The sequence below is a fragment of the Delphinus delphis genome, chromosome 13, assembly GCF_949987515.2.
Source record: "Delphinus delphis chromosome 13, mDelDel1.2, whole genome shotgun sequence".
Lineage (NCBI taxonomy): Eukaryota > Metazoa > Chordata > Mammalia > Artiodactyla > Delphinidae > Delphinus > Delphinus delphis.
In genome coordinates this window covers 7215160-7241952 of record NC_082695.1, presented here as the reverse complement: position 1 = coordinate 7241952, position 26793 = coordinate 7215160, and the positions used below count along the sequence as shown (strand labels likewise).

Here is a 26793-nt window from a genome sequence, read left to right as displayed (position 1 = left end):
TCCTACCTTACAAATTCACGATTGTTACAATACCTTTGCTGGTTTTATGTGCTAATGATAACCTACAAAGTATGAGACAGAAGGGCAAAATGATTCCATCAGACACTGAAGAACAGAACCAACTAGGAGGAAGCCTCTTATTGGCACAAAGTAGACTGTATTTTGACCATGTAAGGACATGCAACATTTGAAAAAAGAAATCAGTTCTTCAGTATTTTAGTAAGGACGGTGACTTCTTTCCACTTACATGCTCAAGGAGATGACAAAGAGTTGGCCTCGTTTTAGCAGCCTGTATGACAATTCACATTCCTTTTCACGAAGGCAAAGATTAGAAACAGGTCCCCACCCGGCTCCCACCAGTCCATCCTGAAGTGCAAGTGTTTGGTTATGACCTCACCTCTCTACACCTGGAGACCTGTCACAGCATGGCCAAGTCCAAACAACAACTCACTCCTCCACCCAACACTCTCTTCCTAATATTCAAAGACACCAAACAGAATGCATTTAAAAAATGGGGCACCTTCTTAAGGCAACCACTTTCCATTTTTCTGGGTTCAATTCTATAAAATATCTCCTCTCAAATTATTCTGAATTCTGCTTTAGGATTTCACTTCCTAAAATACCACTTAGATGAGGTCATTTCACATTGCAAGATCTTTAGCAAATCCTTTGTCTTAATAAAATTCAAACCCCATAGCAAAGCAATCAAGAGTTCTTAGCATCAATGAATAAACAATACTTTTAGGTCTTTTTTTTTTCTACCATCCTACATTTCTTGAGTGATCCTGCTTGGTTTTACTCATGCCATTTCTTGTGTATTTCAACGCTCATTTTGTCTACGGAAATCTGTAGTTCTACCTACCTTTTTAAAGGATTAGCTCAAAGGTTCTCTTTTCAGAAGTCTTCAGATACCCTCCAATCGAATATTGAAACCCCTGGCCCTGTGAATTTAAAGCCAGTCCTTCCTAGGTGCCTCTCCCACCACCCCAAAATAGCCCAGGTACCTTGCTCGCTTCACATGGCCACATGATCAATCTCCTAAGAGGAAATCATCCATTTTCTCCTGCTAGTAGCCAAGCTCCTCTTAAAACAGATTCTATCATTTTCTTCTTTTAACGCCCCAAAGCACATAGAACAACTCAAGTGGGCCCTCAATAAGTAACTGGATAAATAGAGAAATAGGAGACAATGTTTTGAGAAACTAGTGATTTATAGAGCTTTTGACAGAGAGGCAGTTTAACGGTTAAGAGCATGGATATGGGGGTCAGAGTGATCTGGATTTAGGTTCACCAGGTTACTCAGCCACTGTGTGTCTTAGGCATTTCCTCTAAAAATGAAGTTAATGATCCCTACCTAATATGGCGGTTGTGACCATGGGGTAATAAGGCACGAAGAACCTCAACGTGATTGTCTGTGGGACATGCTAGAGAGATAACTGTTAGATTATCTCTGGTGTCATAGGAGACTGCACAATGTGGTGTTTAAGGGGCACTGAAACAACTACTTCTGTGATTTAGGAAACAGTCAAGTCTTTAGTTGGACTGGCCTCTCAACAACCACTTTTTTTTTTTGGCCGTGTCATGTGGCACGTAGGATATTAGTTCCCCGACCAGGGATCTAACCCACTGGACCGCCAGGGAAATCCCAACAACCACTTCTTAACTGCTGACAAGTCCTTTTGACCTCTCTATGCCGCTGAAGTTTCCTTAGGTTATGTACATAATGTGGTGGTAAGACATTTACCTGACAGAAACGTTGAGTGAGACAATGTACGTAAAAGCACTATGTAAACTATTGAAAAAGATCAGTGTTATCATGGACTTCGACTCAGAGAAAAAAGCCAAAAGTATTAAACATTTTATTCAATTTCTAGCACATTCTGTGAGGGCCTTGAAAATAAATTTCTCTCTTTCGTATAATTTTTCTTCCCAGTTAATTTGGTTTCTCAAGTTCCCAAAATGAAAACCGAATCTGAAATGGTTGTATTTTCCTCCCTCTGCTGGCCTGTGAGGAGAATAACACTACCTAACAGGAATCATTCAAGATCATCTAAATGTTTATTTTCATGGACTTGAGTATAAAGATGTAATGGCATTCCACATAAAGACAAAAAACATAGTTTCAGCTCTATCTGATATATCTGACAATTAAACACAATTTTTTATGTCTACTTTTTGTTTTTAACAATTATCATAGGATTCAAATCTAGAAAATTATTTTTGTACAAAGGCTAGCTGCCCTCCATTTATCTTTTTCAAAATGATTACTTTAAAAGGTCCTGCTGTTTCTATATTTAAGGCTGAAATCCACCGAAAATACCCAAACTTGTAATTTCTTTATTTCCTTTGCTGCCACTAATTTTTGCAACCACAAAATTTACTTCCAAACTTACAAGGTTGTATATACTTATTTAACTGTGAATCATTTTTTTGTATTCAAAGTCTCAGATTATGTATATGAAAGCTAATTTATTAAACCTTTGTACACAAAGATGAACATACCTGTATAGCAAGCTTATATGAAGAATGAAGTTACAAAAAAGTAAAAGTGTTATTAAAACTGATGCATGTAAATCACTTACAAAAGTACCCGAAATGGGATAAAGCTGCTCATCCCTGATTTTCTCGTTTGGTTCACACGGTTGAAATAGGAACTTTAAATGGTTAGAATTTTTTCTTTTAAAAAGTGATATATTAAACTTACATACAGGATAATTAGCAAAATGTAGAAAGGGAAAACAATGTACAAAAGACAGATAAAAACCATCACTCTTGACAGACACAATCCAAAAATAGTATAAACCTTAACAGACTATCTCTAAACCAGCTCCTACCTACGTCCCACCCCCCACGGTTTTATCAGCAAGAATAAAATATAGTAAACCAGCAAGCTCAGTCTTTCTGTTCTTTAAAAGAGGCCTGACTTCAGACCACAATTAAGCCTTAGATAGACTTTTTTTTTTTTTTTTTTTTTGCGGTATGCGGGCCTCTCTCACTGTTGCGGCCTCTCCCGCTGCGGAGCACAGGCTCTGGACGCGCAGGCTCAGCGGCCAAGGCTCACGGGCCCAGCCGCTCCGCGGCATGTGGGATCTTCCCGGACCGGGACACGAACCCACGTCCCCTGCATCAGCAGGCGGACTCTCAACCGCTGTGCCACCAGGGAAGCCCTAGATAGACTTCTTTTAACATGGGAGGCACAAACAGGAAAATAATTTTACCTGTCCACTTAGTACTAATTACCAGAATGCACAGTTATAATTAAATAGCTCTTGGTGCTATGTCAAAAGCAGTTTATTCAGAAGCCTTCTTGTTTTTTTGCTGGTTTCGGGGCGAGTTCTTTAACAAGTTTCTTATCCTGAGGTACATTCCAGTAGATTCCGCCATGTTCTCGAATTCAAATGGCGTTATTCCGGTTGCAAACTTGCTCATGTCAGGGACAGGGCTATGGATTTTAGTGGCTGTTCCAGGACTGGCGTCCGCCTGAAGGAGCTTCGGGCTGCTGCCTCCATTCTTGACCTCACAGTCTGACTCGACCCTGCCGCTGTCAAGAGCACCTTTAGAGTCTACCTGAGCCGGCTCTTCCTCTTCTTTCTGGCCAGGCAAGGCAGCCTCAGAATCTGGACTCGAGGTTTGTTCAACTTCCGACTTCTCTGTACTGGTGTCTGGTACCTCAGCCTCACCTGACATCTGCTTTTCAGATGTTTTTCCCTCTGGGACAGGGAGGTCAGGCTCATTCGGGCAAGGTGAAGAGGCAACCGAATTCCCGGTTAAAGGTGTGTCAACAGGAATATCAGAATCACTGTTTACGCTCTCGGCCTGCTCGAGGGCCGCCCAGATCCGCCTCTGCTGTTCTTCAAGTTCCTCCAGAGTCAGTGCGTCCTCGTCCATAGTCACAGATGCCGTTCTGGTCTGGGGTGAGTCACTGGGAGTGAGTGGCGGGGTGCCCTTGGGCAGCGGAGGCGTGAAGATGGGTGGAGGGGTGCTCCGGGGGAGCGGAGGAGTGCCAGGGGGCAGCGGGGGCTGAAACTGAAAAGTTTCACTGCTCGGGGACCCGTGCGGGACCTCTGCATCTGAAATGAGGACGTTGAGAAACTTTGAGTTGTCATATAGCATTTATTTGGTTTTACGAACACTTATTATTTGAACTCAGGTGAATCCAGAGGTTCACTGGCCAAAATTACTGGCTTAAGAGGGGCAAACTGGATCCTCAGATACCATGACCATCACTTAATGTCCTCAATCCACCTGAAAAGAACATCTGCAGGGGAAAGGTCGGGGTCTCTGGCGCCGGGAACTTTAACGGAGGGAAAACTTGAACACAGCAGGAAACTGGGCTGGCACTTCAGCTGCCTACACTCCAGAGTGGGTGGAGGCAGAAGGATACGAAGTGGAGCTGGCAGGGTGGGAAGGTCCCTGGCTTATCTCCCAATTCTGTACCCTCAGTCTAGTCTGCTCGCCTGAACTGTGCGTTCATGCAGCCAACTGGTCACTGGCCTTCACTACCTGTACGTCCCACAGACACAACAGATCTGACCTGTCCAAAACAGAGGATCTTTCCCTAAAAGCCACACTCTTCCCCTATTTGCTAAGCTCGCTAATAGCACCACCGGTGGCATCTTGCTGAAGTCTCCAAAACTGAAACCTGCTCGTCATCAGACAGTCCTCCCCCTTTCCTTCTGCCCACGCCAGGTCCTTGGCTCTCTGGGGCCCACCCTTTCCTGCAGCCTGTCATAGGCGCTGCGTTATTTGGGGCCACTACCGTTTGTCAGGAATATGAGTCCTTCCTGCCTCTGGACTCTTCTTCCTTATATTCATCCTCCAAACTATCAGTCTTTCTAAAACACAAATCTGGTCCTAATAACACTTCCATCTCATGAGAAACTCTTCAGTGCCTTCCCATCACCTACAGGAAGACGTCCGATCTCCTCTGGGCCTCAGAGGCTCTCACAACCAAGAATTTGCCTATTTCCACCATGTCATTTCCTACTGCCTGGTGTACAAGACTCCAGCTGTCACACTGTTGCTGGACCAATGTGCCGTGATGCTTCGTGCTTCTGTATTTGCATTTCTCACTGTCTCAAATGCCCTAACCCTTCTCATGGCCCTGGTAAATCTCGGAATCCATCCCTCAAGATGCAGCTCGACGGCATTCTTGGGAAGAGGCTATGACTTTATCCAGCACGGCTGCTCAGTTTTTCCTTGGTGCCACTATTACAGTTGGTGGCCAGCTCTGTGATACTAACCTCTGTATCTATCACTACAGGCCACCACATTTATATTAAAATGATGTTTACACATCTGCAATCCTAGGCGACAGAGAGCCGTAACTAAGGGTAGCACTTGTGTCTTATTAATCTTCCTGGCCTCGGGGTCTAGCAGAGGAGTCTGAAACACACTATGTGTTTAAAAACTTTGGAAAAGTCAACTGCATCACACAGAATCATAAAGCCTATGCAAAACCAGCCTGAACTTTATTGTATAGGCAATAAGATCTGTGAGGAGGGTAATACACTGTCACTCAGAGTTTAAGACGTTAACTCAATCAGAAGAGCAAAGAATGGATAAAAAAGCTGAAAGGAAGGATTAAAAAAAAAAAATCAGTTATAAGGGCGCCAAGAGCAATCAGCTGAGAGAAAAAAGCCTGAACGAAGAGGCAATTTCTGAGACAGTGTTTAGATTTCGGTAACTGGCTAGAAACGGAAAGCCACGATTACGGGTGGATGCGGCTGCAGACGAATGGCATCTCTCAGTCTCGGGAGCTGCGAGAGCACGGGTGCTGCCGGCTACAGCAGAGAGCACAGAGGAGCAGCTGGCAGGGAGAAGGGATGGCAAAGCTAGTGAACTACTTGACAACGTATGTATTTTGTGCTTTTAAGAATAAAACATAACTAAACAGTTTAACCCAAGTTTCATTTTGCACAAAATATCACAATAAACACTATTAACATAAGAATGCTAAACGGGAACAGGATGTTCAGGTAGTTATACTTCACAGTTCCCAGCTGAATCACTCTACCCACAGGTTTGCAATACGGAATCCATTTCACTTATAACACATGATTTGCTAATAAAATTTTCCACAGGAAAATGGCAATTAGACTGACTCACTGTTTCTTCTTGGGAATGAGCTGCCGACAAAAGTCACTCGAATTACTACGCCTTACAGAGTTCCGCCCCTGCAGGGCAGGAAGAAGCTGGTGACGGGGGGATTTGCGGTGGTTCTGGGGTGGGAAGGGCCTGCCTTCAGGACCATTTACCAGGGTGTCCATAAACCAACCCAGTTCAGTTAGCAGACCCTCTCGGCCCTTTCACGAAGCAGCCCTATAACTGGCTTCGATAATTTGATTTGTTACTACTCACTGAATGATCACTTAAGTTGTTCAGAACGAGGGTAGGGAAGGGGGTTGCTATTCACCCCCTCAAAGACCCTGACATTCATTGTGCTGAGAGGGAACATGGGAAACAACATGTTTTAACAAACAGAAGGATGGACTGGGGGTGGGAAGACACACGGAGGTCAAGACATGTGGCTCGAGGCCTTGAGCTTTACACGTGGTCAGAGTGTTCTGATCCTGGCACTGGCCCATCTTTTAAGTCTGTGGCTTGGGCAAGAAAGCTCTTGTCACGGGGTTCTTTGTCCTCAGCAGGTGAGTGCACGTTATGGTGGCTTCTTTTAGAGGCGCTGCTGTTTCTAAAAAGGCAGAGGCTTACTTAAGCTTCTGCACAGAGGCAGGCGCTTGTAAACAAAACCAGTTGCCTCTGCTGATGGCTGCGACCAGAGGAGCCTTTAGCAGGTGGTCTGGGACCTTGAACTACATTTAACAAATGTGTGCGGGCAGGCAGAAGCCTCAGCAGATGGCAGCAGAGGCTCGGAAGCAGGCACAACTGACGAAATAATTCACTTACAAACTGCAGGGCGAGGGGGATCTAGCGAACTAAGGCACAGGCTTTGGGGTAGGGGCCCAGCTGAGTCCTCAGGAAGTGCGGCCGAGGCAGAGACCAGATATATAGTGTGGAAAGAAGGCCTTTCAGGCCTTTTAGGCACCCGGGGTAAATAATCTTTGTTCTGCAAAGGTTCTGTCTGTCTTACAGAGAACTAAAGAGGTTCTAATTAAACTGTTTATCCCAGGGTGAGTTAGGCAAAAACTAGCACTAGATCTTCTGCCCCAAATTCCACTGTGGACTGAGAGCCACGGAAGAAATGTGGAGGCACTAAACTTGGATTCTTTTTTTTTTTTTTGCGGTACGCGGGCCTCTCACTGTTGTGGCCTCTCCTGTTGCGGAGCACAGGCTCCGGACACGCAGGCTCAGCGGTCATGGCTCACGGGCCCAGCCGCTCCGCGGCACGTGGGATCCTCCCGCACCGGGGTACAAACCTGTGTCCCCTGCATCGGCAGGTGGACTCTCAACCACTGCACCACCAGGGAAGCCCCTAAACTTGTATCCTTGAGTCTCACTTCATCACATGGGCTCAGGCTGGCTCTTGATTGGTTAATTATATATGAAAGAGAAAGAAAGAGACAGACAGACAAACAGAGAGAAACTTCCCTTAAGAGGAAGGTTTCCTAGGCCTCAGAAATTCCCTCACAAGAAACAGAAGCAGCAGCTCCCAGCACAGGGCTGAAGGTGCCTGCACGTAGTGTGTGGACCTAGTTACGGACCTGCCACCACCGCAAATTCCCAAACCTCGAGAGAAAGCAACTACATCCCAAAGGGTTCAAAATACCAAGCTCGGTGTCTTTTCCTCAGAGGTACTCTAAGTGCCTAAAACCAAAATTCTCTTCTTATGGGGAAATTTCTTCCAACCTAAGTTCCCAGGTGGTGGAGTCAGATGACTGGCACTAAGAGAGAGAGAGAAACCAAGATTTTTGCCCTTACTCAGAAATCTTGGCTGTGGCCTTTGATAACACTGGGAAGTGCTGGGCTCTGGGAATGTAATTGGGACAACTGCTTTTGGGTTTTGGGGAATTGCTTGCTTTCAAAATTTCATAGGTATGTGGCAAAGGCTGTAATTCTGTTTCCTATGAACTCTTCGGCCTTGTTAAAAGTGAGACTAGATATTGAAGTAAGGCTGTAGGTGCTAAACGTCCAGGTTGTGAACTTTACTCAGGTATCAAGACTCCTGTGGCAAGAACAAGCAGAATAAAAAACTGGGGAAAATGGTTTGGAGGCTTTAATTTTGGACTTTGAAGTTGCTAGTGCGAAATAATTCAATCTGGGGATTTAAGGTGATTTAATCTGCAACCTTTAAATTCTCCCTGGGTGCGGCTTCCCGGCAGTCCAGTGGTTAGGACTCCGTGCTTCCACTGCAGGGGGCACATGTTCAACCTCTGGTCGGGGAACTAAGATCCCGCGTGCCGTGTGGCATGGCCAAAAAAATAAAGTAAAATAAAATCTACCCGGGAATCTGAAAATGGGTACTCGGGGTGGGGAGGTCTCCATTCAAATTTGAGGCAATTTACATTGCTGGCCTCTTATTACTAGAGCATCTGTATGCATTTTACCCCAATGTTGCCATTTCATTTCACTTTCAGAACATCCGACATGCTACATGGGACCAGAGTAGAGGGGCGTGGTTTGTGACGGGCAACAGAACAAGGGGTGAGTTTTCATCTTAGGTTCAGAGTGGACTTGGGAGTTTATTCAATTAACACAAAATTCTGATCCATTCCAGAGCCTTCTGGGGGCAAAATCTAAACTACTCATCAGTAGTCCCAAGGGGAAACCCAAAGGAGTGGTGGTTGGTAGTGGGGTAAGCGAGGACTCAGAAAGGTGGGAGCATGACTGTCCTGATAACTACTGATCTGCTGAAAAGGACCGTCACAACCCTGCTTGACCACAGGTTCCACGGTAAACCCAGAGGGTTCAGAGAACAAAAGGCTGGGGGAGTATCAGAGGGCAAGGCCTTTGTTCCCTCCTGGGTTTCTGAGAGGAAAGGACTTTCCTCCTGGTTTCTCTTTCCTGGAGGGAGGAGGGACTTAGTGGATTTACACACTTGGGAAGAGTATCTGAGAAAGCTTGACTTAGCTCTGCCCTTCTTCCTCTCGGGAGCTGCCAAAGGGGAGCATGTTCCACTGCTTGTCTCAAAGCACTGCCCACCAGAGGGGCCGGTCCAGGTCCAGAACCACTGGGACTGGGTGGGTAGGTCTGTCTAGCTCAGGTACCCAGTCGGCTGCCCAGCTGGCTCTCACACCAAGCTTTGATCAGCAAGAGTGGAGATGCTCTGATATCCGAGGATAAAAGAAAAGTTAGTGCTCATAAAGAGCTTCCTCTTTCTTATGGAACTCAGGAGCGTACAAATTCACCCTACTTTCTAAAGAAATCAAAACCACAGGATGAAACCTACCCGAGTCAAGCTCCATGTCAGCGGGCGAGGCTGCCAAGCTGCCTTCCTTCTTCTGCTTCTTTGGGCTACTAGGCCTGGGCAGAGACGAAGACCTCTTGCTGCTGGACCTCACGCTCGGCTAACGGAGAACCAAACTGAACACAAGTTAGGCGGGTCCACAAAGAATTGAACCCCATCCCTTCACTTAAATATGATGCAGAAAACCAATCTGGAGCTAAGTCTAGGTAACTGGTGAAGGCAGTTACCTTTTTCCTTTGGATTCATCAGAAAACACAGAGTGCTTTATATCCAAAGCGAGAAAAGGCAATAAGATGCCTAATGAGTTACAAAATTCCTCAGATAGACGCGATACATGTTTTTTTTTTTTTTTTGCGATACATGTTTATAAACCACACTCTGAAAATCTATTTACCGCTTGGAAGTTAGAAGTTAGGTAATTGGCAAACACGTCTTTCTGCTGACATGCCTGCATTGGTATGGAACCAAACATCCTCCATTCCTAATGATGAAAAGAGAAGAGAAAAATAAGTATGTATTTGGAAAACGTCATGCTTTGAATAGTCTGCTGACAGGAGGTAAGGTGGAGGTCTCAAATTACATTTCTGCTTCATATGTGACTTTTCCTTTTTGGGGAAATTAATGAAAATAATGGAGCATTGAAGGGGAAAAAAAAACCAACTCTGCCTGCAAAATGATCAGGACCGAACACTAAAAGACTACTTGACAAAATCGCTTGGCCCAAAAAGGTTCTACCTACTACAAGAAGAAGTTACAGGCATTAATGACAGACTCTCATTCGGCCTGGCTGGCTCCCGCCCCGCTCCTGACGCACCAGCGCTGTTCACAGGACTGTTAACTGTTCCCTTTTCCTAACTCGCTCACTCATGCTGATTTTTCTATCTTCTGTTCTTTCCCTTTCCAAACTGAGCAATAATCTTTAAGGTTCAACATCACTCGTTTCTCTCTTATGGCCAGTAACACATTCAACAGTGGTTCTCAATAGAAATCACTTTGGGCTCTTGTGAAACCTATAGATTCCAGGGACTAAGTTAAGTCTAAGGGGGGGCAGGGGCGGTGCTCAAGAATGTACATTTCTAATGCACACCCCAAGGAGATTCTGATGTGGGCTGGTACTTGGACCCACTTCCAGAGGGACTGATGGTCTGTACATGCAACTCAGCCCTTGATTAATTACACACGTCTTCGTATCTGTTCACTAGACTGTAAGTTCAGACCTTTGGCTGTTTCTCTGAAGCCCAGTCCCTAAGAACACCTAGAATGCATTTTTATTAAAATACCACCACCACCATCACCACTACTATAGTTAGCTGTTAAAGCCTGAAACCTAAGATGAAAGTTGGAAAAGATTAAGTGTAGCAAACCTTTCTTGTATAGGAGAAATTTTACTTTGGGGAGTGGGTGAAGAGGGAAGAGTAGGAAAAAGTTATAGTAATACTTAGATTTATTAAAGGCAGAAATTTACTTCCCAATTAATTCTGTAAAACTTATAACACTGCTTCAAACCATCCCATATTTTAAAAAAAGAATCTTTTAATTTTAGAATAGTTTTAGATTTATAGAATCTCACCATTCTATTTTAGCTCCTTTTCTTAGGGCATAAAATTGGAAAAAACTGTGGGTTTTCTTTTTGATGAATTCAAGATTTCACTTAATATTCCAATCAACATAAAGGAAATTAAAAAATTAAACACAAAAGTAACACATTTACTTCTTTATGGAACAGTAATTGCTACATAAGCTAACATTTTGAACAATCTACATAAACAATGTCACATCCCAGAAGAATAAAAAAACAACACACTTACATCTGGAATTCCTCTGGGAGTAGATATATTAAAACCTGGATAGTTTACCAATTTCGAGAGATCATAAGTGACAATTTTATTTTGTTGTACTTCTCCAGCTTCTGTTTCTCCATCAGCACCATCTATTACAGACCATCAAAAAGCTTAATATTGCTAGATGCCCATATAAATCCCTCTCCAGACCAAAAGCAGACCTGGAAAGTGCTTAAGATTCATGACCACAGAATTATTCCGAGAATAACTTTAATTATAATTTGTCTGAATCATTAGATTAGAATTTTTAAACAACATGGACATATTATTTTGATAAAAATAAACATTTAAAATCTTGGAAACTTTAGTTCTTCCATGAGTTATTTGAAAAGTCTGTTTTGCACTGGTCTTTGATTTGCCTAATCCTCTATTCCAATTCTTTATTTAATAAACATTTATGTAATGGTCACTGTGTATAAGCTAGTGTTTTCTTTTCAGATAGTGCTTTAAACAGTTTACAAGTATTCATTTGCTTAATCTTCATAACAACACTAAGAGGTACATACTATTAAAACCACTTTACAGATGAGAGTAGTTTTTGAAGGATACTTAGGAACCACTTCATTATTTTGAAAAGTACTAAATAAATCGAACATTTTATTTTGCCTTGTCTATATACCTAAGGAAAACAAATAGTTGATGAGAAGTTTCTCTTTGTATAAGTTTTCAGGATAAGAAGCCAAGTAATGAAAGAATAAGAACATAACCAGTATGTCACCCATCATTAACAGATAGATATAGGCAATGATCACCAATGACTGATTCCACTACAATTCACAGGAAACAGAGGGACAGAGAAACATGACAAAATAACACCATGGGGATGCACCAGCAAAATCTCGAAAACTCAAAAGGACAAAATACAGAGTTTGTTAAAAACAAGAAAGGGAACTTACAGATTAAAAGAGATTTAAGAGGCTCTCAGTGATCTACAATCTTTTGTCCAAAGAATCTTTATTCAAACAAATAAAGAGAGAAAGAGAGAGAGAGAGAGAGAGAGAAAACAGAAATGCAAGCACCTACAGAGTGGCAGGAGCAATGATAATCTGAATGTCAGCATGACTTGGGGATATATTAAAAGGCTGTGCTGGGGCTTCCCTGGTGGCACAGTGGTTAAGAATCCACCTGCCAATGCAGGGGACAAGGGTTTGAGCCCTGGTCCGGGAAGATCCCAGATGCCGCAGAGCAACTAAGCCCGTGCACCACAACTACTGAGCCTGTGCTCTAGAGCCCGCGAGCCACAACTGCTGAGACCGCGAGCCACAACTACTGAAGCCTGCGTGCCTAGAGCCTGCGCTCCGCAACAAGAGAAGCCATCGCAATGAGAAGCCCGTGCACCGCAACGAAGAGTAGCCCCTGCTCGCCACAGCTAGAGAAAGCCCGCACACAGCAACAAAGATCCAACGCAGCCAAAAATAAAAAAATAAAATTTAAATAAAAATTTTTAAAAAAAGGCTGTGCTAAATATTCTTTGGTACCACTTGAGGTGGGGGGGTTGGTAAATTTTTTATTTAGCTTTTATTTAATTAATTAATTTATTTATTTTGGCTGTGCTGCGCGGCATGTGGGATCTTAGTTCCCTGACCAGGGATCGAATCTGCACCCACTGCAGTGGAAGTGCAGAGTCTTAACCACTGGACTGCCGGGGAAGTCCCTAAATTTTTTATTTTTATTTTTAATTACCTAAGTAATATCTAGAAACACTCTCATTTTTAAAAAATGTACAGCATTAGAGATAATACTAAAATCTTAAGCCCAATCCTGTTTTCATTCTCAGGGATAACCACTGTTGAGTTTGCTGTATATTGGTTAGGACTTTAAAAATTTTTATATAAAAAGTTATTTACTATCCACCAGATGCCAGGCACTGTGCTACATGATAAATAAATAGATACAAATTGTGACAGGGCATGAAGAAAACAAACAGGGTGAAGTGATAAAGACTGGCAGAACAAGTGGGTAAACATGGGAGAGACACATCTACTTATTTATTTATTTATTTATTTTTGTGGTACGCGGGCCTCTCACTGTTGCGGCCTCTCCCGTTGCGGAGCACAGGTTCCGGCCGCGCAGGCTCAGCGGCCATGGCTCATGGGCCCAGCCGCTCCGCGGCATGTGGGATCTTCCCGGACCGGGGCACGAACCCGCGTCCCCTGCATCGGCAGGCGGACTCTCAACCACTGCGCCACCAGGGAAGCCCGGGAGAGATACCTTTAAATAAAGTTTGGCCTCTATGAGTCCAAACCCTGAAATCTAGGTGGTTCTTGGTTAAGATCTTTCAAAAATATCTTTTACAAACATAACTCCTCATAGAAAATATAGAGCATTGTTTCATCCGTGTGGGTTTTTTTTTTTTAATTTAAGATCAATGGTATCATAATATTAAGTCATCCAGAAACTTGCCTTTTAAACTCAGTATTGCATAGGGATTTTGCCACGTTAGCTCCATGGATTTACTCCATTTTTAAAAATACCGCAGGGATTCCACCCCCCAGATCTACCACGGTTTACTTAGCCATTCTCCTTTAGGGCCTTAATGCTGTTTTTAATTTTTCACTATCATAGTCAATGTTAAAAAGTATCTTTATAGGGCTTCCCTGGTGGCACAGTGGTTGAGAGCCCACCTGCCAATGCAGGGGACGCGGGTTCGTGCCCCGGTCTGGGAGGATCCCGCATGCTGCGGAGCGGCTGGGCCCGCGAGCCATGGTTGCTGAGCCTGTGCGTCCGGAGCCTGCGCTCCGCGGCGGGAGAGGCCACAGCAGTGAGAGGCCCGCATACCGCAAAAAAAAAAAAAAAAAAAAAGTATCTTTATATACATACATTTCCTTGTGCGCACGTGTGAATGTTTTTCTAGAGGAGGTACCTAAGAGAAGTTCTAGATCATAGGAGGGTTTATTTATTCTAATTTTTATAGGTCTCCTGGCAGAGATGGATATATTTCTGTTGCCATTACTGAGGAAGGCAAGACCTTATGAGGTCTAGCTGGAGAACCAATACCTTGCTAGGTAGTCACTGGGCAAGTCCAGATAACCATCTGATAACTCTCACTGAAGTTTTAGCTCCTTCCTTGTAAAACAAGGGAAACACCATCAAGATATTTTTTAGTTAACTCAGCACACACTAAATAAGCCAGCCATTCCCACGCTATTTTACTGTGATTCTTTAATTAAAAAAGAAAAAGATAGAACACTTAAGCTGACTTATCTAACTGAACATACTATACCTTTTCCATCATAGAGTGCAAGCCCTGAGGTCTCTAGTTCGGCCTCTTTGAGCCAGCCTGGTGGGTATCCTAGCTGGCGCATTCGATATATAAAAGGTGGAAGACTCTTGTCCGTCACACCCAGCGCATCCTGAAGTTCCTCACTGAGTAAAAATAAAAGAGGAAGAAAAAGACTGTATTCTTGTTTGGATGAAAATACATACTGGTCTGATATTTTAAAACTCTTCTGTGTCTTATATTACACGCCTGTGGCACAGTGCCTATCAAACACATAGTTAAAATTCCAATAAACCTTTTTGGATTAATTGATGTACATTATATAGAGCCTTGCTAGAGAACACTTATATCTTGATTATTACCCTGAAGATCCACAGAACGTTCCAAACAGTGGGGAAGCGGAAATGACATTCTGTGGTGAAATGACAGAGGTACCTGATAACTCCTGGCTTGAATCTTCCAAATCTTTCTTCTACTTCTTCTGCATGGTATCGCTGCTGAAAATTCTGACTGCTTGTCTCACCACAGGCATCCATATACTCTTTTCTCTTCTCACTTATTCGAGCAGCATTCCGAGGCTAAATCGTAATGTGTTCGGAAAGAATGGTATCGAGCAGTTTAGAAATATTTCAGAAATTGAATAAATATAAGCACTTTTTCTAGGTCAAGCACACAGATTATTTCAGTGTTAATGCATAAGGGACAGGTATAAAAGAGAGTGGATACTTTAGGAAAATAAGCAAAGAAGAGAAGCAGTCCCTTAATTTCGTATTACCTTGGTACTATCATAACATAAAATAAAGTTTTGAAAATAAGTTGTCTAAAAATGAACCCTCATAATGTTTTATTCATCTCAAATACAGAGTACTGTAATAAATTATTATTTTTTTTAATCTAATATCTTTAAAACTTACGTATAAATTTGGAAAGATTTCAAAATCAAGGACTATGGGAAAGACAGGAAGTTTCTTCACATCACACAATGCCACAGATGTATTGAAAACATTAGAAAGCTCTGGTTCAAAGATTTTTTTTTATATGAGAAAAATTTACCATTGGGCAATCTTTCATTTGATGCTCTTCAGAACCACAATTGAAACAGTGAGGCTTTGGCCTATTTGGTCAAAAAACAAAGATTTTCATAATGTAAATAGAAATATAAAAGCAAATCAACAAAATTCTGTATGACAGCAACGTGTATCAGAGACAAGAAAGCATGTAGATCGCCAATTATTATCTGCAAAAATGAGTACACTTTCACTTCTTGTGCTTAGTGATTTAAACAAACAGTACTTTTGACCAAGTCTTTTAACCAAGAACCCTTGTGCTCCCGACTGATCTGTTACCTCTGAGTTTTGTCAGTGGCTAATAATAGAAGAACCAAGGCAAACAGATTATCATATTTTCCTTTAGGTAACTTGGAAAGGGGTAGATGGTTATAAGACAGCAATCAAACTGACAGCAGTAATTATACCTTTCCACCCACCCAGGCACATCAGGAGTGAACCAATGAATATATAACTGACTTAAACATTTAACATGTCTATATATTGAAATTCTAGTTTAATCTGTTTATTTATTGTAAGCTAGCAATAAAGAATATTAACTTTTCAAGCTAAAAGAGTTCATGGTTTTGGTTAAAAAAGAAGAAGAAAACAAAAGCAACTCCCCACACAAACCTTTTTGCCTTTACTTGTATTTCTTGCCCTTCTAGAGAAACAATGTGGCTGAAGACTTGCTGGTACCTTTAGTGAGTTTTATTAAGGAATAGTTATCATAGTCTGCAAAATTTGGTTTTTTTTTTTTTTTAAAGGTGAACTTAATGGCAAGATGCATAAAGATCTTCATTCACTATGTAGGATACTTGGGTATTTCCCATCCTTCCGTAAGCTGAGGGTTTTCATTTAGTAGCGGTTGCCCCAATTTATCAAGGCAAAAATTAGTAAAATACAGGACACTTCCTACAACCTGCAGAAAACAAGTCAAAAAATATTGCTATTTAAGCAGGAAAAAAAAGACATTAAATAATGTAAGACTATGATTAATTGTTTTAACAATTTATTTCTGGATGAAATTATTAGAAATAATAATCAACTCCCTAGTTAAAGGAGCCACATTCTGATGTGTAAGTAAGATCTCCATCACTGAATTCCCCTCTGTTGTCTAGATCACTGAATTTTTCCTGTTGGATCACTACTATCAGTTGCACTTTCTCCAGACTTAAAAAACAAAAACTTTTCAACAACTCTTATATTCCCTCCAATTTCCCATTTCTTTGCTTCCTTTTGCAGCAAGATCCTCAGACAGTTGTCTATATCTATATAGTCATTGTTTCCACTTCCTTTCCTCCCAATCACTCTTTTCCTTTCCTTCCAATTTTTGGGAACAATTTCCTACAGAAAAGTTGAAAAAAATGGTACAAGGAACACCCATGTACCCTCCAACTAGATTCAACAATTGTTAACTGACATTTTTGTGTGCACATCTCTACACACACACACACACACACACACACACACACACACACACACACACTTTTTACTGAGCCATTTTTAAAAAGTAAGTCGACACCACTATCATCTTAGTCTAAGTCACTATTTTCTCCAGCTCGAGATTAATACAATAACTTCCTTCCCAGGTTCTAGCTTCCACACATAACCAGCTACAGACTCTATTCATGACACTGCACCCCTAAATACTTCAGTATGAGCTTTCTAAGAATAAGAACATTCTACAAATCACAATACCACTGTCATGCTTAAGAAAATTACTAACACCTTAAAGTCATCTATATCCAATCTATTTTCAGTTTTCCACAATTTTAAAGACATGGGGGTGCTGGGATGATGAAGAGCCCACAGATCTTACTGAAAAGATTTACAAGGTATGTACACATCTCTACAAATGTGATAAAGGCTGATATTTGCAAAGGTATCATTTTAGATCACCCTATAAATGTCAAGTGGAAGAACTAGGACCAGTGATTGGATTGAGTACAAGAAGCACATTTCAGCCCAACTTTTAGAGAGTGTAAAAATCTATCACAGGTGTGAAGAATGAAGTGGTTTGTCTCATTTTTAAAAAAAGTGAATTCCAAGTTACTGGAAAGACTCAAAAAAAGAGCAAACTGCTCTAAGGACACTTTAAAGAAAGATTCCTGAATTTGAATTAGATAACTTCATTTCCCTTTTAAACTCTAAGGTTCTGGGATTTAAAGTGGCACCTGCCTGGAAATGGGGGATTCTGCACTTATTAATTTAGTCTAAATAGTGGTACATCAATGGGACACAATACTCCATGAACATGAAAACTAGTCTTCCTTTAATGGAATCCAGGATTACATCATCTTCTTTAAAAATTTTTAAGTTGCAAAATCACACCACTACACTGCACTGACACTGCTGAATTTTGCATAGGTACTGAAAGGGCTAAATGTAGGTTCATCCCTGTAAATCGTCTTCTGTTTTTCACCCACTATTGTAGTCTGTCCACATTTAACACTTCCTATCTGCCACCTGTTATATTAGCTATATATCCCTCTCAGCTTCACCCATCTCTAAGTTCCATAAGCATGCTTTCTATATCTTCATCCAAGTTCTTAAAAATGAGTAGAGGTGGGAGAGAGGGATGAATAGGTGGAATAAAGAGAATTTTTAGGGCGGTGAAACTACTCTGTATGACAGTCTCATGGTAGATGCATATCATTATAAATTTGTGCAAATTCACAGAATGTACACCACCAAGAATGAACCTTAATGTAAACCATGGACTCTGGGTGATAATGATGTGTCAATGTAGGTTCATCAATTGTAACAAATGTACCACCTGGTAGGGGCTGTGGATAGTGGGGGAGGCTATGAATGTCTGGGGGCAGAGGATACATGGCAAATCTCTATACTTTCCACTCCATTTTTCAGTGAATATAAAACTGCTCTAAAAAAAACCAATCTATTAAAAAAAGAAAAAGAAAGAAAGGAAAGAAGATGAACAGAGAGGATAGTCAAGAGAAAAATAAAGTCCTCCGAAGTATATATATTGTGCCCCCCGGCCACAATGAAAGAGTTATTAAAAAGCAAACTATGGTATTTAGAGGCTGAAGCCTACACTGTTGTTTACAACAAATTTAATGAAAGAATGTGTGATCATCTGACGACATATGCCTATACCACTTTATCATTTAAATGTCACCCAGTGGACACAGGATAGGAAACATATCTGCAAAATTCAAAACTTAAATGTCCAAACTTACACTAAAAGCTTCCTTATTGTTAACAGCACTGGATTCTTCTACTTTATGGTCCTCTTCTAGCATAACACTGGAAGGCTAACACAAAGAGAAACACATGTTACAAAAGGTAACCAATTTTTAACAACTTTCAATTTCAAGTATTAGCCATCTGAACACACTTTATTTTCTAATACATACCATTAAGCTATATAAAATTTTGAATTCATTGTTGTCATAATTAGGGTGAGTTGAGAAGTTAAGCTAGGTAGGAATGTTTATGAAAGAAATCTCCCAAGTGGGAAAGTTAAAAAGATATATAAAAGATAGTATCTTCTGGAACATTAACATACACTATGACTTTTTAAAAAGTATTTTTACACTATGACTTCTGTGTTAAAAAATATTAATTATGGAACTTTCAACACTTAAACTGACAAGACAGACTTTACCTTGAAATCAGATAATCAAAGATTAAAATAATATATAATTTGATATTACTGGTCAATACTGTATTACAACCCTTACAGACCTCAAGCCACTACAAAATTCTGAAGTGTTTCCTGAATCAAATATTAAATAATATTCAATATGTTTTGGGTTTTTTTTTTAGTATGGTTTTTATTGTTAAATGTATTTTGTTCCATGAATCTTTAAAAATTATATCTGATAGGTGAAAACTAAAGGTGATAAACAAAAAGTTTAATTAATTAGAATACTCCATTCTCCAACCTCTGAGGATAAACAGCTAAAGATCCTTATTTGAGAGACCTACTTACCTTAATTTTTAATTAAAAAAAAAAAGCCCAGAAATCATAATTCTGATTTTCTTAAGGTAAACTCATGCCCTAATATTCAGAGTGGAATCTCTCAGATTTCTTTGGGCATGCTGTTGATTTTTAAAACAAGTAGAAGGGAAAGAAAGGATGGCATATGAACCTGTTCATTTCAGATAAAAAGAATCCATCTTTTATAAACCCCAGAAACAGAGATTTTTTTTTCTGACCTAAAATTAATTTTCTGCCCCAAACCACGTGTCCAAGTCAGGGAATGGAAAATAAAAAGGCTTCAGTTTTGAGTGCAGCCAGGTGTGAATATGACTCCCTGAGAAAAGCACCCGTGATCCAAAAGAAAACCCTGTGGCTGCGCTGGTCAGACTGTGGAGAAGGAAGCCCGGCTGCAGGATGGGAGGTGAAGAGTCAATCTCAACAGTCATTCTGGTTTTGATTCAAGAGGATCCCTGGAGCCTAACAACTGGCAGTGAAAAGCATAACCTACTAATCTTAAAGTCTCTTAAGTTTGAAATACCTGGGGCAAAAGATTAAAGGAAGTCTTTTCCACATCATTTTTCTGCTGTTCCTCAAATCTTTTTACTAAATTTGATACAAATTCCTCTATTTCTTGATGATATTGCCTGCATAAAGAGGACAAAATGGTCAGAACCCAGACAGAGTAAAACATTGACTTGATTGAGTTTTATGCATTTTTAGAAGATGTCATGTGTAAATTTTGTTATTTTGTTTTTCAGAGTTTATCAAATTGCTGACTCTTTGTAACACTCAGGAATCTATTCCTTAGGAAAAATATATACATTGTTGTCAAGTTAATAAAATGATTACAATAACCTAACACAGTGCCTAGGCTGTAACAGCTGGCAAATACTTATGCAAAGACTAAATGGATTTTATTTATAAATTTTACATATTTAATTTTTGAATATATAGTAAATGGTTCAAAATTCAAAAGAACTAAAAGGGTGAGTTACATAATGAAAAGCTCCCTTCCTACCCTGTCTCTCAGCCCCTTATTTCTGCAACACAGAGATAATCAGTGCATTCAGCTATCCCACATCCTCCTCCCAGACACCCTCTCTGCACATATAAGGAAACACCTATGTAAATATTACACTGGAGAAAAAAAGACCAAAATGCAATGCAAGAAAAACGACTGAGGTCTATTTTCCCCAGCTTTCCAGGTCAAGAACCACGTTCATCAAATATTCTTCAGTGCTCGGTTCAGGAGGGGCCAAAAGAGCCAACCTCCTCCTTACAGACTTGATCCATCAGGTCCCGTTAGCTCTGACATTGTAAGATTTCTGCAGGCACAACGCCAGGTGAGCAGTGCAGACATTAAGACTGCCAAGGGCTTGAGTTAGAGGCCGATTCGGACGGTGACAGCGGCGCTGGAGCCCCGCGTGCCCGGCACCGTGCTGCTCCTGTGCTCACCACAGGCTGCTCCACCCTCCCAGAGCCTCAGGTTCTGCTTCTGCTGAGCTGAAGTAGCCAACGGACCTGCCACACAGGTAACACCCTATGTACGGTCCCTTCCCCTTGCCCGGCACCTAAGATAACAATATGATTAAGTGACACCGAAGGGGGCAAGCAGGTGTCTGAAATGTCTATGACCATGCTCTGAGGAAGGGACAGGTCAAGGCCTCAAACCATGTCAGAACATTCTAGCAAGCACTGCAGGAATGCACTGAGTCATCCTAGACCCAAGCGTGCTGGAAGGCTTGCAAAGGTCTAGTTTTGCTATTAAAAAGAAAAAAAAAAATCACGTGGGTAAGCTTTGAAGATAGCCAACAGGGAAAACTTAGTTCCCTGACTGTGGTAGAGAAATGGTTAAGATTATTTATGGTGGTAGCGGTGACTTTTATTTGAGGCTATTTATTGGGCTCTTACAGGTGCTCATTTAGCTACTTAAGAGGTAGTTACTATTAGTGTCCTGTTTTCCAGTGATGAAACTGATATGCAGAGAGGGTCAGTGACCTGTCCAGGTTCACAGATATAGAACGTAGAGGAGTCCAGCTTCAAATTCAGGTTTATATGACCCTAATGTCCTCACTTTTATCATGATTCCATAAATTTCAAGTAAAAGAATAAAGATGGTATATAAAGTAAAAATGAGAACAGCGTATTTATAGAAGACATTGTATCATAAATACATCAGCTCATAATATTTAGGAAAGGGAAAATTACTTACTTTGAAATAACATTGTTCATAAATAGAATCTGAAATAAAGGTCCATCTAATTTAGTATTGTTCACCAATATTCCACTAAAACAGAAGTTAAAACATATTCTTAGAAGACATTAAAGTAAAACTTGCATATGTATATATAAACACTGACTCTCTATAATTCTTAAGTACCAAAGATCATAGAATATTTTACAAATAAGATCAAGAACCACAAAGAACTCCAGTTTTTCCCACTTTAACAGTTTTTAGGGGTATCTTTTACATTACATATTTTTAAAAATATTTCATAAAAAAATTAAAAACTGGGCTTCCCTGGTGGCGCAGTGGTTGAGAGTCCGCCTGCCGATGCAGGGGACACAGGTTCGTGCCCTGGTCCGGGAAGATCCCACATGCCGCGGAGAGGCTGCGCCCATGAGCCATGGCCGCTGAGCCTGTGCGTCCGGAGCCTGTTGCTCCGCAATGGGAGAGGCCGCAGCGGTCAGAGGCCCGCGTACCGCAAAAAAAAAAAAAAAAAATTAAAAGCTACAGTTAATCTTTCAACCGAAAACCTTCTTTACCCAATGGCTGTTTGTTTACAAATTGAGGGGAGGGAGGAATTGAATAAAGCAGGTTACAAGAATATATTTCTGAAAGAATCAGTGAATTTGGCTTGGAAATATATGGGAAATTGAAACACTATAAATAAATGGGTAGACTCTTTCTGGAGGGCAGAGCACACTGCACTAAGTAGCTCAAATCCAAAATTTTAAAGTAGAGATGTAAAAAGTATCTCATTCCTGAATTTGACTTTCAAATACTGCAAAAAACAGAACTAGACTGCAGCCTGGAAATCTGCTATATATCCCTTTGGTAACCTGGGAGCAGATGAATCTGATTCCTCCACACCTGCCTCAAATCCTTCTACCTGTACAGCACGTGAAACAAATCAATCTGTATGTGGAATTGCCCACATCAAGTAGAGAAATAAAATTAAATATGAAGACACCCAGAAACTTGCTTCAATTTGCACAAACTTCAGTTTTAAAAAATACATCATGTTTCTAAAAACTACATGCAACTGCATGACCCTTGACTGGAGTTCAGTTTGAGAAATCAGCAATAAAGACATTCAATTGGGGAAATCTGAATCTGGCTGGGAATGTTATTAAGGAAATCGTGCCAGTTATTAGGCGTGATCACGGTGTTGTGGTAACATGAAAATCTTTAGAAAAAAAAATACATGCTGAAATATCTGGGGTAAAATATGTATATGGAATTAGAAGAAGGAAATATGGCAAAATATTGTTAAATCTAAGTGATGAAAATATGGGTATTAACTGTACTATTCTTTCCACTTTCTGTTCGTTTGAAAATTTTCATCATATAAAGAAAAAACAGAAAAAAAAAAAAAAAAACGCCCCACAATGTTTACTGGATAAAAAGAAGAGACACTTCTGATCATGAAAGTTCCAAAAATAAGGGTTAAATCAAGAGATGTAGGGTACAGTTTTATCTAAATAATTTTATTTTTTTCTTCCTTGGTGTTCTGTAGAAAGCTTTGTCAGTCTGACAATGTGGAGGGCACCAATTAAAAAAAATATATATATATATATATTTTCCTTTTTCAGGATACTAATGCTTGCTTCTTATAAATTGGCAAAGCCTATGATGCTGTAATCATTTGAATTCAGGTGATTATAACCCCCTTATAAATAAATATTTAATGTTTAAATGAACAACTCTATTACAAAGCATATGCTTGTCTAAATATTTTTACATATATAAAAATTGTGATTTTTTTTAAGAATCCTAGTTACATTCAATATGTTTACTACCTAACCAAAAATAAGTGTAGATCTACAAAGTGTGCTCACATAGAGGAAGGAAAGTAGGGCATAGAGAAGTTATTCTTTAGACATATTCTGAAATATGTCTAAATTCTAAATATGTTAAATTCTAAAATTTTAAAGTTTTAGTCACCAGTGTAGCCAGTTAATTCAGCTGGTACCAGGGACAAAAAATTCCATGTGAAACTGCATCAGTGTACCCCATATTCTGAAAGCCTTAACATACCATTCTGTGTAATAAATTTGTACTTTAGGAAATATTTTAATTTAGTGACTACTGAGTAAATTTAATTACAAAATATCAACATTTAATCTTCTATTAAAATCAGATGCCTGAATGCAAATTTACTCACTGTACTTTTTTCAAAAGCAACTACCATCTCTTCTTCTAAAATGCTGCATCTTGCATTATTTCTATTTATGAACACATTTTAATTGTATAAATAAATCTTCAGCTAGATTAATACCGTAATCTGAATTCTAACTTACCAGAAATGTTCGCTGAATAGCAACAGCTAGGTTGATAACTTGCCTGTTCTGAACATTAAGTCAAAAACTTCTGAATTGTCTTTCACACGTATTTTCACCCAATAAGTCAGTTTTCAAAGTTTAATACAGTTGTGAGAATTCAAATTTTACCCTCACAAATTAAAAATAAAGGATCATTACTATGATTTCTTGAGTACAAAATGGTACAAAAATCCTAAACACCCTTTTTGCAAAAAAAAAACCACACCTGTGATTAAATATTAATGTCAGGATAAAAAATAAAGGACATTATGGTGCAAATTCAAGATCTCATACCTTGGTCGAGTCAGAATGTTCAATTTTCTTTTAAGTTCTTGATGTTATTACTTGTTAAGGAGTATAAGCCCTCATTAAATAGAAATACAAAGATCATAAAATTCAACTACTAACCTCACTTTTGGTGTCACTGTTATAAACATATGTTATATACGTTAAAAGACAAATATTTTGAGGATGACACACTTACTGACCTCCTGTTTTGTTGCAGGGCTAGGTATGTGGATCTAAAAACTAAAATAGAGTTTTCATCCCTTCCAACACGGTATTTCTAAGGCAGGGGCACGTAGTTCAAAGAGACTAACAGACTAAACCAAAAATGTTATGCAGCGTAACAGACTGTTAAGACCTGAAGAATCTAGGATGGAATCTATGAATGTTCACTGTAAAATCCTTTCAACTTTTCTGTATTTTGCAATTTTTCATAATAAAATGTCGAGGAAAACGGCATTATGAAAAAATGACTTCGAAAACCTTAAAAGATGATTTACCAACCACTTTCAGGGGTTTTTACACTAGAAAAACTACCTGAGCCAAAATTACTTGCATGTATATTACAAACAAAAAAATACCAAAAATTCTCTAAGAATGGAAATAAACATAGTAACACTTCTTGCTAGAAAGGTTGTAAACATGTAACTAAAGGCAAACGGAAACTTATTTGAGCGTTTTCCCTAGGGGTTTGCAATGGCGCTTAACCACGGAAGCTACTTCAAAGTGGAAGAACTTTAAAATGAATCCCCGAAGTTCATCAAGCAATTAACCATTTCTCTCTGCATGCCTGGACTCCTTAACGCCCCCAACTGCCCATCCTAGCACCACTAACTTTTGCACCGCCCTAAAGACACATCTGCGCCTAGGTCTAAGCATCCGGTATCTCCTAACATAACTACAGCGTGACTGCAATAACTTTAGCTTGGCTCCAAAAAAGGAGATCGGATAGTGACTCCGAATAGGGGAAGAGAAGTGAAGAGTCTACAACTGAACAGTTGAAAGAGTCCGCAATAACGCTAAAAACCTGCCCCAGACTGGGGGGCGGGAGGAGTGAATAAGGTCCAGGATACGGATCCCAGAAGGGGAGATGTCCGCGCCGAGGCCTCGGGGACGGCTTATGCAACCCGAACCCGCGATTCTCAGCCTCGTGGAATTTCCGCCCGCACCCTCCCGGGGACGGCACACACCACACTCCCCAGTGACAGGGCCCAGCGAGCGGGAAGGATATTCTCGGCGCGGAGCTGCTCGATGGTTTCCTCGTACTGCCGAAGCCGCTCCCGCAGCTCTGCGTCGCCGACCCCATTCTCGTCCTCCTCGTCTCCGTCGTCGTCCTTGAAGAGAGTGTGAACTGGTTTCGGAGTCGACTCCTCTAGGTGGTCAAACGCCTCGAACAGCTCTAGGTCGCCAAAATCCACCTCCGCCGCCATTTTGGGCTATGGGAAAGATACGAGAAGAGGCGGAGCTGGCCCCCCCCACCCCGGTCGAAGGCAAAGGTTGTTGGGCGGCACCGCTCTCTAGGGCTCCGGCCGCCCTAAGCCACCCAGTATGGTTTCCTCCAAACGTAGGCCGCTGAAGCTGCATAATAGGCGGGCCAGTCCTGTGAGACTACAACTCCCAGAATGCAGTGGTGTCTCTCATACCCACTTCTGAGGTTGCTCGGGAGCAAGGCATGCTGGATATGGGTTTCTAATCGACTGTTAACTCATTGTTTGCATTGCATACTGGGATTGGTCCTTTTTAACGTGAAGAAAGCCAAACTACATCAGAACGTGTTACAACAATATGAGTTGTCTCTTACGCATTTAAGGCTGCAAAAAATCAGAGCACGATGTACGGCTTATCACAGATCGTGGTGAATAAGGAACTCCAGTTTTGCCACTGACTACCGTTGTGATCTTGGAGAAGCTACTTCAGTTTACTGGGCTTGTTTCACTTTGTCATGAAGAACTAGCTTGACCTTAGATTATTTTAGACTTGTCTGTTGCAGCTTTTGGTGATTTCTCTCCTTCAATCACTCATTCAATAACATTTATTTACCGAGTTCTATGTGCCAGGCACTGTCATAGGAGCTGAGGGTATAAGAGTGAGCAAACTAGAGAAGTTCCTGCTTTCATAGAGGGTACAGGCTAGCAAAAGAAAAAAACAAAAAATAAACATACATGTTCCCGCTCTTGGGTCAAAGTGGATGTTGATGGGTATTCATCATATTAATAGATATGTGAAATAAAAACAGGAATGGATATGTAAAAAATTTGACATTTCTGTGGGAGTCAGTGGATCGAAGAACTGAGGTTTGAACTGAATTATGAAGTGTTAGGAGGGCAAAGTTGGTGGTGAGTATGGGGGGTGGAATTAAGAGTCCTAGTCTGAAGAAATGGCGTGTAGAACGAAAAGGCAGAGTGGAGAAATATGAGGCTGGAACATTAGGCAAGTACTCACCACATTAGGGACATTGTCTCCACCCCCAAATTGGCAAGTCATTTCAACATTTTAAACAAGTGGTGGGTCTATGACCCACAAATTTTCATTTTGGTAAGATGG

At 40.7% G+C, this 26793-nt stretch overlaps 1 protein-coding gene and 1 non-coding gene across 4 annotated transcripts; both read right to left on the bottom strand.

The window, feature by feature from the left end:
* Nucleotides 1-1461: 1461 nt before the first annotated feature.
* Nucleotides 1462-25712, bottom strand: ZCCHC8 (zinc finger CCHC-type containing 8). Of its 3 annotated transcripts, none has more exons than XM_060027965.1 (14): nt 25481-25712; nt 24259-24301; nt 21632-21706; nt 19958-20063; nt 18674-18748; nt 16289-16392; nt 16104-16169; nt 15478-15538; nt 14860-15002; nt 14428-14570; nt 11172-11293; nt 9758-9844; nt 9346-9463; nt 1462-4069 (listed from the first exon to the last, which is right to left on the bottom strand). In XM_060027965.1, exons 1-14 carry the CDS (start codon nt 25677-25679, stop codon nt 3291-3293), a joined length of 2121 nt encoding a protein of 706 aa, XP_059883948.1. In that variant the 5' UTR covers nt 25680-25712; the 3' UTR covers nt 1462-3290. The 3 variants fall into 3 exon arrangements, with proteins under 3 accessions (XP_059883948.1, XP_059883949.1, XP_059883950.1); XM_060027966.1 differs by having other exon boundaries at nt 24259-24298; XM_060027967.1 differs by lacking the exons at nt 16104-16169; nt 16289-16392; nt 19958-20063; ... (1 more) ...; nt 24259-24301; nt 25481-25712 and having other exon boundaries at nt 18674-18742.
* LOC132436727 (small nucleolar RNA SNORA9) lies at nt 21033-21167 on the bottom strand. The gene has a single exon (XR_009521876.1). It is a non-coding gene; the product is annotated as a small nucleolar RNA SNORA9 (small nucleolar RNA).
* Nucleotides 25713-26793: the final 1081 nt, after the last annotated feature.

Excerpts from the sequence above, each read along its gene's own strand:
- ZCCHC8 (XM_060027965.1), bottom strand. The coding sequence starts at position 25,679 with ATGGCGGCGGAGGTGGATTTTGGCGACCTAGAGCTGTTCGAGGCGTTT. Across the intron at positions 15,539-16,103 it reads ATACAAGTAAAGGCAAAAAG|GCCAAAGCCTCACTGTTTCA; the intron begins GTTTGTGTGGGG and ends TTGACCAAATAG. Across the intron at positions 11,294-14,427 it reads TGCACTCTATGATGGAAAAG|ATGGTGCTGATGGAGAAACA; the intron begins GTATAGTATGTT and ends GGTCTGTAATAG.